The 16,430-nt window shown below is 39.1% G+C and overlaps 1 protein-coding gene across 2 annotated transcripts in view; it reads right to left on the bottom strand.

Annotated features, from left to right (window-relative positions):
* The window catches only part of LOC127067478 (uncharacterized), a 64,423-nt gene extending 51,132 nt beyond the window's left edge, over window positions 1-13,291 (bottom strand). Inside the window, exons 1-3 of one of the 2 annotated variants that reach the window (XM_051002445.1) lie at window positions 13,030-13,291; window positions 12,480-12,924; window positions 7,095-7,371 (exon numbers count right to left, since the gene is read on the bottom strand). In XM_051002445.1, the coding sequence (XP_050858402.1) occupies window positions 7,095-7,140 (46 nt within the window). In that variant the 5' untranslated portion in view covers window positions 7,141-7,371; window positions 12,480-12,924; window positions 13,030-13,291. Of the gene's footprint in view, window positions 1-7,094; window positions 7,372-12,479 lie in introns of both variants that reach the window. The other variant, XM_051002443.1, reaches the window with a different exon arrangement.
* Between the last annotated feature and the right edge of the window lie 3,139 nt (window positions 13,292-16,430).

The following is a 16,430-nucleotide window of genomic DNA, read 5'->3' as shown; positions in this document are numbered from 1 at the left end:
TTTTCGTTGCATGCCTTGCATACGTAATCTCGTTTACGCTTCTAACTTTTATTGTCCGGATCGTGCGACGAGATCGTTCGATTTTTTTAATCGACAAAAAAAAACAAAACAAGACAGATCGAACGAAATATCATCGATTATATTCGGTTTTTTATTTTGTCGTATATTTAAAATTTCTATAATTAAAAAACTGTCGTTCTTAACGAATAACCCCACGCTGTTATATCGCTGGTAACATATTTTTCGAAAATCATCAGTCGTGAATTCGAATTCGAGAGAGAATACGATTCAACGAGATAGAGTAAAAAAGAGAGAAAGAGAGAGAGAGAGAAAATGTCCTATAAAATTACATGATCCTAGCTCGTCGACCCGGGTTGGTACGTAGACTCGAAACTTGATTTACATATCTCCACGGATCCTCCCCCTTCTATTTTTTGTCCAATATCATTATCAACGGCTAACGCAACCTTTCGCTCTTTTTTTTTCCAGATCGCGAAATCGAATTATCACCAAACGAACTTAATTAGGCTCAAACGAATCGGCTAAGCTCTCGCGAGTTCGCGCGTTGGTTGCATCTACGCGTACCTAGCTCGTTAAATTTCATTCGCCTCGTAATTCCCGAGAAGGTACCTCCTCTAAGTACCCCCTTCCCCTTAAACCACGCAGTAGTCTTTAATTATGTTGGTCGCTTTGCGTCGGCCAGCCGGAAGTTGGCTTCGAAATGTAGACGAAAAGAAAAGAGAGAGAGAGAGAGAGAGAGAGAGAGAGAGAGTAGGTGTCGATGTGAAACACGACACGCGATATTCTCCTGTTTCCGTCTACGTCTCCTAGTTTTCTCTCCCTTAATGACGCGTCGCTCGTTAACCAGATGTTAACGAGCGACGTCTTCGTTATGCAACCTTTAACCGAAAATAAGTAATTTCCCGAGTATCGTCGCAGACTCGATTCAAACGATGATTCCTTTTGTCCTTGATTCGTATTCTGACGTTTCGATTATCATCGCTTTCTTCGAAGATTTATTACCAAAAAAAAAAAAAAAAGAAATAAAAAATGAAAAGACGGACAGAAACGTTTAGTAAACGCAGTAAAAGTAAAAAAGGAAACAATGACAATTGTTTGCCTTATTGCGATAACGTCGCAATATTTACCAATTGGCAAATTTGCTCGCTTTATTATTTTTGAGAGCGATAGATACATACGTTCGCTTTCCATTAGACGTCTCGCCATTGGCAACTTTACGATCTCGTTTCAAAATTGTATTCGTATGGGTATGCGTACATGCGTGTATGCGTGCATGTGAGCAATGGCGTCTCGTTTAAGCGGGAAATTGAAAATTACCGAACCAATGGCGTACTCGCACGCTTATCCGCACGCGCACGCGTACCTAGACATTCTCTTAACGCCGATTGTAACGTGCATGTTTTATGCAATGACAATTAGCGAAATTCACTTTGAGAGTCGGCATCATATCGGTTTTACGTGAGCCCATCCGGAATACGAGAATGACCGCAACTAGTAACTGCTCGCGCGACCCTTGCCACACCACCCGATACATAATTTAACGATGGCAGTTCGGCGCGAATGCGAACCTATGCGCAAAACTCGTTAGTAATTTCGTCGAATCGATTTCCCGACCATTCCAGACGTCGTTAAATATCGATTCGCGCGCATCTCCCCTTTTATGAAAGTGAACGTGTTCGATGGGAAACAGGAGTCGATGAACTTGTGCTTGAATTATCCCATCCAACGATATGACATGTCATATCGAATTTTGACGGAAATTCCAAATGAAATATGAATCAGTCTAGATCTTAAACCTTTCTGATTATCGTCGAAGGAAATAATTTGGAATTTTGTTAAAATTGGAATATTGATAATTTTATTTATTCTCTTCTAACGGAGTACATTCATATATTCTGCGATCTTATTTAAGTTTCATATAAGACCGTACGGCGTACGATGAAAAGGAAAGGATGAAGTAAAGCTTCCAAGAACAACGATAGCTCTTCCAACATCGAAAAGTATATAAAACTACGATACGGAGCGAAATTTCTGAAGCGAACTTTATATATATATATATATATATATATATATATATATATATATGTATATATATATACACATACAATACATACCTATAATAGAGACTTCGACCTAACTTAATAATCCTCAACAGAAATTTTCGAAAAGCTTAGGATAATCCAGCCTGAACCATCGTAATATATAATTATCGCGAAAAGTTTTTCCTCTTCACATCTGTGACCTCGAAAATAATTCAATGAAATTAATCGATCTTTCCAACCCGCAATTTCCATTTCATACCACAGAGCTTAAGAATTAATAATCGTCGAGTAGTTCTTCTTTTTGAATATTTTCCTATCGCGAGAAGTTCGAACTTTCTCGTGACTTATAACGACAGAGTTTATGTAAGTCATTTCAAAAGTAAGTGGAAAGTAAGTAAGCTTTCGTGACAGGAGTACGTCGATAAACGTTATCGTCCTTTAACATGGGCTCTTAACGATCGTCCCAATTCTATGTGAAATGTTGTACAAACATCGTTTATACTGTCGTCCTAGAAGAGATCAAGGCCAGCTAGTCGACCGTGTAGAACTTTTGCTTCGTTGACATCTCTTGTCGTCGACAACTGTCTTTTTCTCTCTTTCTCTCTCTCTCTCTCTCTCTCTTTCTCTTTCGAATCTAAGTACTACATCGACGATTTCGAAAAGCAACCCCTGCTATTTGCAAAGGTCTCTTCGAATATTCACCGATGCAACGTTAAAATAATTTTTCAAAGACCAACTGCATCCCTTTCCAATTTATAATAATTTTCGAGATAACGTAGGTTAACAACGCGAAGCCCTTAGGATAAAAAGGAAGATATATCATTCCCTTTAAACTCGCATTATAAGTAAAGTACCCATCTCATCACAAGACATGGCCCGTATCGAAAATCTTTGCAAAACGTTATCGACTATATTCCTCATCGTCGAAAACGCATCGTCGCTTCGCGAGTCGCTACCTTATCGCATAATCGTAAATCACGAATACTCTTTCAGTATTATTCCGTAGAAAAGTTTCGCGAACGTATTCTCGGAATTTATCGTTCCTTCCTGTTCCGCCCGACAATCGCGTGGAATTCGAAACGCACTCTCAGGACGTTGAATTTCGACGACACCTCCAATATTCTCAAGAATTTTTCTTTTGACAGTTTAAGTGAAAAACTACGATATCGGGTCGGCTCTCGATAGATCACGTCGAAGAATTTCCCAGACGAAGAAGAAGAAGAAGAAGAAGGAGAAGAAGGAGATCGATCTCTTCTTTGAAAGATGTCTTTGTATCGAGATTATCACGTGAGCGATCTTTTCTCTAATTAATAACATCGAGAAACAGCGACGACGCGATTCGAGAAACACCGTTTTGTCTCCTGTCATTTATTTTTCCTTTTCTTTCTTTTTTTAGAATCGCACTTAACAAGTTTAAGAAACAATAATATCGAATCGATCGATTCGATAGAAGGTATAAACGTGTTCGTTATTTCTTTCCTCCTACAGTAGTTTCGTTTCGTAATTGTTGTACACGGTTCGAGCTAAAAGTTCGGAGCTGACCACGATTGATGGACAGGAGAATAGGAAAAGAAGGGAAGGAAAAAAAGCAAAAAGAAAAAGAAAAAAAAACCGCGAAGCAAACAAAAACAAAAAATGAAAGAGAAATAAAAAGTGGAGAGAGAACGTGCGGTGGAAAGAAAGAAAAAAAAAGAGAGAGAGAGAGAGAGAGAGAGAAAGAAAAACAAAAAAAAAGATAAAAACAAATAAAAAAACATTAAAGAAAAAGGCAGAGAAGGGAAGGAGAAAAAAAATAAAAAAATAGAGGAAGAAGAAACAATGATAAAAAATAAACCAAATGAAAGCAAGAAAAAAAGAGAAGAAATAATTAGTCAGTTTGGCCGAAGGGCAGACGCTTCTGGAGTGTATGAAAAATTAATGATATCCTTCCATCCGTTCTCCCTTTCTCGCCCTCGTTCTAGAGCTCTCGCTTTCTACCCTTTCCGGGTGGCGTTACTCCTCCTTTTTCTTCTCCTTCTCTCTTCTCTTTGGTTCCGTCCGTTTACTCTTTAGTGTTCTTTTTCCCCTTTTCTTTCTTTCTTTTTTTTTTTCTTTAACAAAACGCGTTTCCCTTCTTCATTGCCGCGCCCACCTTCGACGATCTCGCGTGTCTCAACGAAATTTAGCCGCACCGCGATCTCCGATAGGCTCTATAATTATCCCGTTTTATCTTCATCAGGTGGGGTAACTCTACGGGGTTGCCAGAGGTGACTCGTGGAAACGATATAGGAACCACCTCTTCCTCCGTTATCCTTCAGTCCTTTTCCTCTTCTTGTTCTACCTTTCATTCTCTCTTTCTCCTCTGTCCCCGCTAACTTTCGCATACGTACTTACTAGAGTGTTTTTCGATTTAAGTCCAACACCCTCGAACGTGTTTTCGTTCGACCGAAGAATAATACAAGTAAGTCATTTCTACAATTTTGCATTCCAAAGGGAGTTAATTTAGAATATTATAGGACGTTTACAAAGAGTCCTTTGTAACCCGTTCACCTGTATAAATATGTTTTATCACAGTCTCCCTCTCTCTCACACACACACTTTCTCTCTTCCTTTCATTTCCTTTTAATTTATCTTCCTTAACCGCGTCAATCATTTTATTCTCATACTCTTTAGCGCGTATCATTTTTCAACTTTTTTTCTCCTATCTAATAAAGGGATCGATAAATTATCCTCCTTGCTAGGATGTGATTTCGAGCGGCTGACATTTTCACCTGCTACTTCTTACTACTTTCCTAACGTGTAAGATACACACACGCACACACATGCCAGAAAGATAGAAACATAGAAATACTTTAATCCACGGAATTAGAGTTAGTAGTACGTATCTAATTATTACCAATAGTTCGATCAAAGGATAATAAATTTCCGATGAGCCGGATAACGATAGCAACTTGTTCAATGCAGCGCAATGATTACGCGTACGCGAATTACATCGAAATAACATAGATATTGAAAATCAAAACCGTATGTAAATTATCGTGGTCGAATAGAGGTAGAGAAAGACAGAAAGGAAGAGAGTTCATTAGCACAACAGCCCACAAATAGCATGTTAGCGAAATATTTGCTGTTAATATTACATGGTTATAAAAGCGATTGAAACACTCATACATTATATTGTCCCGCATCGACAAACTGTGAAAGCATCTGACCAATTCTGTGGAATATGGAGAATCTCTCGCGTCGGTTTGATTTCCAAATACCATTCAACATGTAGGTACATCTACATATGCTACTTGCTATCTCTCTCTGTCTCTCTCTCTCTTTCTCTCTCTCTCTCTTTTTCTCCCTCTATTCCTGTCTCTTTTCCTCATTCAATATTTTCTCTAGCAATTAAGTCATCGATTTCTTTCAAGTTTTCTCTCTCTCTCTCTCTCTCTTTCTCTCTCTCTCACATTTCTCTTTCTCTTCGGCTTTCTCAAGTCGCATTCATTCGACGCATCTTTTATTTATTTATGCTAACTCATCCTCTTTCTACAATCCGCCTCGCCATCGAGAAGAAGACCGATTTTAAAATTTCATATCGAGCCCACTCGCGTATTCGCAGTCTCCATATTGATATGTATGGCGCAATGCACTTTACTCTTCTTGGCCCGACCGCTTTTCATTTCCCGAGTTTTACTCCCAGCCCTTTTCACCCCCTACCAACCCCTTCTATCTCCTAAGAACCAAACCAGATGTAAAAACGTCCGGGTACCTGTAGCTACAAAGAAAGAGAGAGAGAGAGAGAGAGAAAGCGAGAACGAGAGAGAGAGAGAGAGAGAGAAAGAGAGGGAGAAAGAAATGCACGTGTGCCCGTGAAACTAAGAAAGTCTCTCTCATGCTTTCTTTTCTTTCTTTCTTTCCCTTTCTTTTTTCTTCTTTCCCTTTGTCTTCCCTCTCATAACTAAACCCTTTCCACTTTCTTTTTCTTTTTCCAAGAGGCGTCTCTGAATTTACTTCGGCTCATACGTTTTATCTACCTCAAGAGTTATATTTCCATGAGTGGATATCAAAGAATAACCGTGAGATCGTGAGAAGTTTTTTTTATTTTCCCCTTGGCGAACTCGGGACGCTCGATTTTTAGGATCTACGATTAACCTCACCTTTCACGCCTTCAAAATATTGTTCTTTCGGTTACTTCATCTTCGAGAGAGAGAAAAAGAAAAAAAAAAGAGAAAAAAAAACTCGTGTTATAAAAATCTTCATAGTACGATCGTATGTATGTTATTCGCTGATAAAAAAAAAAATAAGATCTTCTAGACAGCTTAACAAAAAAGTTAATTAACAAATCTTGAATCCTTACGTCTGTAAAATCTCTCTCTTTCTCTCTTCCTTTTAATTTCTCTTTTTATCTTCTTTCCTAATACCATGTAGCAGAACGTAATAAATTCCAGCTATTTTAGTTTTAGCTACCTCGCTCTTGCCATTTCTATTCCTATCTTTCTCTCTCCTTCCTTCGCCATCTTTCGTCTTTTCTTCCATCTTACTTTCCTGCACGTTTTACTCGTAAAATCATGATTAGTGCGACGTAACGGGTAAACGTAATTAGAAAATATGTCATAATTCTGTTACCGTTTTAAATTATACGTACGGTACATTCCCGGTAGGGAGAATTTCGAAAGGAAAAAAATAAAAAGATCGTAGAACTCTTTCATGGAATTTTTGGGATTCCTTCTACTACTAGTCGTCCGACTATAAGAAAAAAATAAAAAAATAAAAAAAAGAAGAAAAAAAAAGAAAAAGAAAAGAAAAAAAAAGACAAAAAAAAATGTAAATCTTGAACGATCCGATACCCCCCCCCCCCCCCTTTTATTTTGTCCACTCTTCCTTCATTTCTTTCACTTTTCTTTTCTTTCTGGCGCGAAGAATTGTAAACAAACATATATACACCTTCTACGGTTAACCGATTTTTCATGGTCAAGAATGATGAAATGCTCGGCTAGTGGAACGATCGCGGAAGTGTTTGTCGAAAGCAAATTTACAAAGGGCGAAAAAGCTCGAAGGCATACTCACCCTCTTGCCTGAGCAGCACCACGAAGAGTAGAAGCGCAAGATCCATCGCTCGGAGGGGGTGGTTGCCCGCCCTCTCTCTCTCTCTCTCGTGTCCACCACTACCACCACACCACCACCGATTCGCGTTGACTCTTCTCTTTCTTCTATCTCCCACGATACTCCGTTGTCACCGAAGCAACTCTCTTCCTCCTCTTTCTCTTCCTTCTTTCCCTCCTCCTTCTCCCTCTTCCTCTTCCTCCTCCTCCTCCTCCTCTTCTTTTTCTTCTTTTTCTTCTTCCTAACGAAAAAACGTGTCCAAGAATAACGATCGAATATATTATAGCGTTGAGTGTGGGTTCTCGGTTCTACTCTTTCGGTGAACGGCTATACGCGCGCTCGGCTCGATGCGTTCGCTAATGAACGCTCGTGTTTCAATTATTTTCCACCCTCTACGTCTCCGTCCCTCGCCACCCAACCTTGATTATATTTCCGATCGCGACAAGCTGACCAGCCGTCGACGCGTCTATCCGTGCGGGGTCACGCACCAAATAGATAGAAAGATAGATAGATAGATGGATAGATGGATGGATAGTAGATAACTGAATGGAGAAAGATGAACTGACAAATAAACAGAAAGAGAGAGAGAGATAATTGAACGGGAAGTCAGTTGAAAGAAAACACAACTTTCTATCTGGCTTCTGTACGATTTTTAATTGCTTATAATATTCTTTCTTGTTCGTTCGCCAATACCATTTAATAAACTATCGGGAATCATCGTGGAATGGTAAGGAGAAAGAAAGAATAATATTTACTGTTTGTAAAAGGTTCTTTGCTATCAAAGCGCAAACAAATTTATTAGACGATCGTAGTGATCGCAGAAAAATAAGGGTAATCAAATCGAAAGGAATTGAAAGTAAACTTTGATTTATGTTAGTTTGAATTTTTTTTCTTGGGGAAAATGCAACAAGTAACAAGATTTATCTTTCTCTTTATCTTTCTCTTTCTCTTTCTCTCTCTTTCTCTTTCGCTTTTTATCTTCACGCAAAGTTCACCGTTTTCTGTCTCGTTGATTCCTAAGCCTTAACCGCAGCTTTATTTCACCGCTTGGTGAATGTAAAAAGAAAAAGAAAAAGAGAAAAAGAAAAAGGAAAAGGAAAAAAATGAGAAAAATAAACAAAAAGAGAAGAAGAAAGAAAAGAAGAGAAAAAGAAGAAATCGTCTACCCCTTCTTTTGCACCCTTTATGAGGCCAACCCTTAAGCAAGAATCCTGCCGCGCGTTACGACTCTCGCTTCGTTGCACGCAATTTAACCTCGACAAACGTTTTCCTCGTGTTCTAGACTCCCGTGCAAGTACGTTTCTCCCCTTAAGACGTAAGCTCGTGTCTCTTGATAAATTCTATCTTGATTCGGTGTACCTAATTAATGCTTGGAAAATGACGAGATAGATAGACCGTAGCATAAAGTGTGTCTTTAATCTCGAGTATGACACATCCTTCCTAACTTTGAAATCGTTCAAAATTATCTATCTCAAGATCAAATAATAATAATAATTATTATTATAATAATAATAGTAATAATAAGAACAACAATAGTAATAATAATAATAATAACAGTAGTAATAATAGTAATAATAATATTCCTTGATTTCGAGCAAATTAACATTTAAAGATAATTATACAAAAAAAAGAAGAAAATAAAAAAATATGAAAAAAGAAAATAAAAATTCCGGGGGTAAATAAATCGAAGGTAACTAACTTTAGAGAATTTCAAACACGAGAACGTACTTTTTATGAAAGAAAATAAAGTCGAGGTTTATCCTATCGTGTCGTTATCAGTTATACGATCGCGAAAGAAGGTATCTCTCTTCGTCTTCATCCCTGTTCCTTGCTTTTTAAATGCAACCCCTTGGCTTCGTGTATTTTTCACGCAACAGTGCGCTTTAAGAGTCTTCTTAAGTATCACCTGACACTTTCCTGACTCGACTTTGCTTAAGCTTCTACCGTTATATCGTTTTAATCCAAGAGTACCGAAACTTGTTACTTACTAGCAATTATCATTTTTCTCTCTTGACAGAGAAGGATAATACTTATTAAGAAAGAGAAAGGGAATGATTGTTAAGAGCAAATATTCTTTTTTTCCTTTTTCTTTTAATTGATCCGATGAATCTAAGTTATCTAAATCGTTTCATTGAACGATCGATTTATGAACTTATTAAATAGTCAAATAATTTTTCTCATTGAACAACCGATCGAATGGCAGTACTAAAAAGATCTTTCACCCGAATTACACGATTGTTTACAACATTCATAAAGTAATTAAAAAGTGTCTCTTTTCGACTAATGAAATACATGGATACAAGTTTAGATCTTCAATCAGCGAATTTCTAGAAATATTTGGGCACCTTAATTATAACGAGTAGTCTGAATATAATTTTGAAAAAAAAAAATAAACGTACGAACTCTGCTAGAACGTGTTTTATTTCCCAGTGAATCGAGCGAATCAGGTTGAATATGAATGCTTGATTCGGCAAAGTTTTTTCTTTTTTTTCATATTCTTTTTTTCCGTAGAAAAAAAATGTATTCGAAGAAAGAAAGAAAAAGGTTATAGAAAGTTGGAAGTACGATGTCGAGAGCCAGTTCCTACGGATTTTAAATGCAACTTGTTGCGATCTCGCTCACTGAGATTCTTCCGTTTGCAAACGTTCTACGTACTTGCGTATGCGCGCTGCGTGTGTGTGTATATATATATATAAAAAACACACGCACACACCCATACATGCGTGTGTGTGTGTGTGTGTACTTCAGTACCAGTGAGCTTTTTCGGTCCGTGAAAGTATCAGATTTACATACATATATACGTATATATATACATATGTACACACGTGCATACGCAGACAGGAGCGTCTGTGTGTTGTATCGTCTATAAAATGTACATATGCACACGTATACGAATCATCTGTCGCCTTTCGGAAACTGATCGATAGCTTGCCTTTTTGTGTCCAAACTTGGAAATATGTATGTATGAGATGCTCGCGGAAGAACGAAACGGGAAGGAATTTGCTTTACGAAAGAAATGGAGAAAAACAGAAAGAGAAAGAGAGAGAGAGAGAAAGAGAGAGATGTTGTAACACGATAAAAGATAAAAGATATACGTTTCGTTTTATCGCTTGTATTTCTTCTAACCATCCACCCTCTATCGTTTGTTCGTGCATTGAAAATTCCCTCGATATTTCGAGAGAACTTTGTATGACGTCCATGATGCGTTACGTTATCATGTAAATCCAAAAAAGAAAATAGAAAGATTTCGTAATTTTTCTCGACGTGCCTTTGAAACGCGTTTGAAAATTTTCAAAGCTTTCTCATCCGTCCATCTCTCTTCCTCTCTCTCTCTGTCTCTCTCTCTCTCTCTCTCTCTCTCTCTCTCTCTCTCTCTCTCTCTCTCTCTCTCTCTCTCTCTCTCGCTCTCTGTCTCTCTATATATTTTTTTTCTTTGATCTTTTTAATGAACGTGGTGCGTCGAATGTCCGAGATTCCAGTTGTAGTCGATGGCTCGAATTACTTATTCCTCACATTTTTTTATATTCTCCAAAGGTATTTGCGTTGCTCGCATGAGTTTTCCATATTTTCAATAGACAATGATACCGTATAAGCAGATATATATATATATAAACAGAGATAAAGAGAGAGAGAGAGACAGAGTTGCGTTCGAGTCGCGTGAGCGGAAATCGCTTCGACCGAGACCAATTCCCTTTTCGGTTCCGTTCGAGAGAAGGGTGGACTGTACGCTCGTTCATTTATTTATTTCCTGATTTATTTATTTCCTTTAGAGCGACCGTACGCAAACATGTATATATATATATATACACATACATATATGTATGTATATATTGTACATATATATATGTACATAGGATCGATCGATCGCATTCTCGAAAAATTCGTTTCCCCTGCTCGTATCTTGCCAAGACACGTCCCAAGACGCTCTCCAATTTCTCTCGATGTGACGTAGCTTCTTCTCTTACTCGAGCGGCTTTTCGACGAACGATAAAAACGAAACGTAAGATCGATCGTTGACGTTCGCCCAACATTAAATATCCCTATTCCTAAATCCTTCGAGAAACGCAAAAAGATTTTTCCGTGTCGACGAATTCGTTTACAGGAGAGAGATATCACGTATTATTTCGATAAGCTCACGTACCTCGCTACCTACGCGAAACTATCGACGATCTACGATCCCATTCTTCGATGTTTACGAATCGAATGTAAATTTATGATCGACGATGTTCCTAGCCACGAAACGCGATGCTTCGTAAAACTCGATGATATTATACTTTTTCGAAACGATGGTAATTTCTAATCGAACGAACCAACCACCGTCATGAATATTTTACGATCGTAGCAGCTCGCCTACGAAAACGTCGATTTTAAGAGCCGCAACAACTTTCAAGGGTGTTCGAGTAGGGAGTGTTTGTTTATCGGTAGATAACATTACTTCCCCGCAAATCCTAATGTTTTCCGAATGGAATAAATTTGAATCGGTAATAAACCAGCGAGATTTCTCATACTCTCTCGACCGTGCCTGTCTACGCTCTTGGAATTAATCTATGATCGTAAATCGAACTTTGAGTTTATCGCGCGATGACGATCGAATCTCTCGTACGAAACTAATAAATCGATAATTAATCCGTCCGTCTTTTACGATCGCGAATAATTATCTTTGCGTTTCGATTCGATCGAATCAAATTTCCCGATCGTAATATTATTTGGAATATTTGATTACGACGATCCGACTTTCATAATTAGTTTCGAGGGATCGAGTGCGGTTTATCGACACAGGGTTACGTTATTTTCATCCTTTTGTCGCTCGTTTCGTTTATTATCGTCCGATCGATGATTCTATCGCAACGTGCACGGCTAACTGGCTTTACTCTCAATCCCACTGTACGGTTTAAAACGGAAGGTGAAAGCTTACTGCCGCAACGTTTATCTGGAACGCGATCCTTCATTCCGTCGAGTAGAGCTTTTCCGCGTTCCCGAAAGGGATGTAAATCCGTCGATGTGTCCGAATAGACTAATGAAATGAGAATACGTTTCTAACGCGAGAGACATTTGCCCTCTGTTACGAAAGATTTGTATTTACGCTTTGTCTCTCTCTCTCTCTCCTTTCATTTCATCGTTCTCCAATATCACACCGTTTAATTAGCTCATAATATTTGTATACTTTCCCTCGTGTTATTTCGCGGTAACAATTAGAAATTGATAAACAATTTATACATCCATCTATTTATATATCTCTCTTCCTTTATCGTACATCGTTGTCCCATAACGAAACAATTAACAAATGTCAATCGCATTCGATTCGCGATCGTCCGACACGCAATAGCGTCGAACGATTTTCAATCGTACCTTCGATGATCTTCGATCGAAGTTAAGAGCGACTTCCCGCGATTCCAAGCAGTGCATCGAAATTTTTCCGGCTCGACGAGCACATCCCGAACGAACGAGCGTGCGAATCGAGGAAGGTTCGTCGCTTCCACCCAACGAATTCACCGAAGCGTTCGCGAAGCGCGAAATTCAGAGCCACCGGCAGAGTCGCCGTTCACTCGCGGCTATGTACATCCCCTCTCTTTCTCTATTATCCTTGATAGCTCTCACTGTTCCGATACGCGTCAATTTCCTTTCGCGAATCTTCACTTTATCGAAGGGTACGACGATAAAAAGCACATTTTCCAAAATCGTTCTCGAAGGCGAACGATTAATCGTACGGTATGATCCTCGACCCATCGACTTTCTCTTCTTCGAGCTCGATGAATATCACTGCATTCCGCTTGATTGCTCCAAAAATTTCTCACTTCACGAATGCATATCCGTATTTTTATATATTTATATTTAAGAATATATATATATATATAAACTAAATATAAATATACTTTCTCGTAAAAAACACTCGACGCACCGTATACCGCTACATTACTACGTAGCGTACCGAGCGATTCTTTTCTATTATCTCTTATAATAATTCCTCTCTTCGAGTTCACTCTTTCGAATTACATACTCAAGCGAATTCGATAATTATCCTCTATCGTAAATTCGCTCACACGATGATTCGATCGCACGTTATTTCAATTGCGCCGTGAAAAATTATTGCGAGAGTAGCTTCGTAGTCCGAGCGAAAGCTCGCGTCGCGGATGGCCGATGCCGACTACGAAAGCAGCTCGAGGACGCGCCGTTTCTCGCGTCCATGCGCCCGCCGGCTTACCTGGGCGCAAGCGCACTTACTTTCGACTCGTGGACTCGAATCAGGTGCGAGTGCACGCGACCGTTTTTCTTATGCCTCCCCTACCCTTCTCAGACCTCCTTCGACCATCCCCTATAACCCCTTTGCCGTCTAACCCCTCTTTCCCCGAACGCAAACCCTCCTCTCGTCCCTTCTTACCATCTAATCCTCGATCCTCAACTCCGAACCCCTGAACTCTCCTTCTTTCTCGACTACTGATTCCGTATAAAGCTTGCGACCTTATTACCACCACCCCGCCAACTTCCATTCCAACGTTCAACCTTATTGTTACCGATCTCTCCCCCTCGACTTTGTATATATGCCTCCTAACCAATCTCTCCCGGTCCCTTCTCTCTCGTCCCAGCGGCCGAACTCAGCCATTGCCGAGCCACTGTCACCTTTATCGTATCTACTTTTCCGGAATCTTACGATAATACTCTTAAACTCGCATTTAAATGCACCGAAAACTTCTTCTCGTCTTTCTCTTTGTTCCTCTCTTGACTTTTCGTCTCGTAGTTATGTAGAATCGTTGAACGTAATATGTCGTTTGGAGATGTGTACGATGTTAGGAAGTATCGGCTAAATTTATGATATCCGTGTGCGTATATATAACTACATATACATATGTATGTATGTATATATATATATATGTTTTATCTCTCGAATTGAGAGAAATGTTTACGCGAACGTTGTTTGTTAGTTTATGTTTTGTCGTTACGTCCGCAGAAAATAAACGTACGCAGTATATACAATTCTATCGCCTGGATACACTTTCAACTACATGCATATACATATATACATACACATATATATATATAGGGTTAAACAAAAGAATTTAGATAAACTTTAACTGCGCATATTGAAATTTCATTCACATTTCCTACTTTTCCATTTGTTACGTTATTTTGTTCTCTAAAGTTACGAATTAGAGTTTACAGAGTAATACAATGAGCAGAAAGAAAAAAATATTTTGCTCGAAATTACACTTGTTAGAAAATTTCATTCGTTAATTGGATTATAATTTTTTATAATACAAAGAGACAGAGAAAGGCGGAGAAAAAGAGAGAAACAGACAACAGACAGACAGACAGACAGACAGAAAGACGTGCGATCGCATCTACGAAAGCTTCTGTAAATCGGACTGGCAAAGACGCACTGCTACGTTTCGAAGTTTCGAAAGACAGAGCCGTGAAATACTCTCGGCAACGGATAATTCCATTGTTGCTTCGCCGCGCGTGCTTTACCAACTTGTACGTGACCCGAAGTCGTGTAAATTCGGTTCTGGTTCCAGCTACAGCTTCAACTCCACTTCCAGCTCCAGCTCCAGCTCCAGCTCCAGCTCCAGCTCCAGCTCCAGCTCCAATTCCAGCTTCGATTCCAACGAAGAACTCTGTGTCGTACCGGCATGGTACCTTCCGTATGACTAATCGTCGTAACACGTTCGATAGGCCAATCATAATAAACACGATCGTTGTATTGTACTACGATGTTACGTGAGATCTGATTCCGAGAATTATAAAACGAAAAACTACCTAGAAGTACTTATATGCCATTATCAACAAGTCAACAAGGTCGTATCGGGACGTTAACGTAATATAAATATATCGAATGTTTATCCAAGCTGTTGGTAAAGCTTTTTATATCGTGTATACGTTGTCACGAATGTCGCGATTGTTATAATGTAATTTCTTAGAAACGATAATTGTATGCCTTGAACGTAATAAGAAAAGACTTTGAGAGGGTAAGGGGACGATGTGCCGAATAGAATAAGAAGAGGGTATGCGCGTGCGCAAGAGGAATAGAAAGAGAGACAGAGAGATAGATAGTGGGAGAGGGAGCGAGAGAGAGAGAGAGAGAGAGACAGAGGGAGAGAGAAAGAAAGAGCTTTATGAATGTAAAATGGGCGAGAAACTTGCCAGGAACGCAATGGTATCGCGTCACGGCAGTTGGTAATATAAATACATATTAATTTTACGCGTTCTATCGTTTTACACGAAGAAAAATTACACAACGTTGTAGATGCAATTTCTTGGTAAAATTTTTTCTTTTCTTTTCTTTCCTTTCCTTTCCGTTTCTTTCCTTCCATTAAATATTCCCTTTTCACGTGTAGAAGAGAACAAGAGTAGGTAGATAGATTATATTTATGAAAATTATTTCAGGGTCTTTAGTTTTCTCTCTTTCTCTCTCTCTCTCTCTCTCTCTCTCTCTCTCTCTCTCTCCATCTCTCTCTTTCTCTCGTAAATTCACTGCAGTTTCTCACATGCTGAAGGTGATGTAACGAGCCATTTCGTTTGTTACGCCGTGCCGACGATAACCATAATCGTTAAGGTTTATGCGCTTCTACCGGGCGTAGGTACGTAAATGCAAGACAAAATGAAATTTCGCGAACGATTAAGGCGCATTGTTGTTACACCTCCCACCACGACGGGGTTAGCCCTTTCGTTCTTATTATTATTTGCGCAGCTTGTTCCCCTCGACTGGCACGTGCTGATACTACCAGAGAATGGGAAAGAAATTCTTTGAAAAAAAAATAAAATAAAACAAAATAAAATAAAGAAAGAAATAAAGGAGAAGTAGAAAAAGGATGGAGAGAAAAAAGGATGAAACAAAATTAAGCGACGAGTGTTCAATGAAATCAAAAAAATCCCATCTCTTTCTCTTTGTCGCATTCGAACATCTTTTCACGATTCTTTTCGAGCTATGGAGAGGTATTACGACGATAAATTGTCAAATACAAATGAAGGATTGAATCGAGAGCGCTGACAATGAGAACTCGTTTGGGTGCCTAATGTTAATCGAAAGAAAAGCGCGACGAGCCAGAGGCCTCGCAAAGAAAAGACGTTTTCATCGAGCCGCGAGAAAATTTCGCAAAGGTCGGCGGTTATAATGCGAGCTCGGAAGATCGAAATTAAGGTTAAAGCCGCATTTGTTCCGCGAGTTCGTTTTTCCCGAGTTCGCTTACGAAGCTGTAGCGCGTAAAGAGCCACGACGTCGTATAAAGTAGAGAGGAGGAAGAGAAAAGTAGGAGGACACCGACGGCGAACGCCCAACGAAATTTCTTTCCACGAAAATCGACGATC

Source organism: Vespula vulgaris, chromosome 11 (assembly GCF_905475345.1).
Source record: "Vespula vulgaris chromosome 11, iyVesVulg1.1, whole genome shotgun sequence".
Lineage (NCBI taxonomy): Eukaryota > Metazoa > Arthropoda > Insecta > Hymenoptera > Vespidae > Vespula > Vespula vulgaris.
The sequence above is the reverse complement of the archived record's forward strand: the minus strand, read 5'-3'. Positions and strand labels throughout refer to the sequence as shown.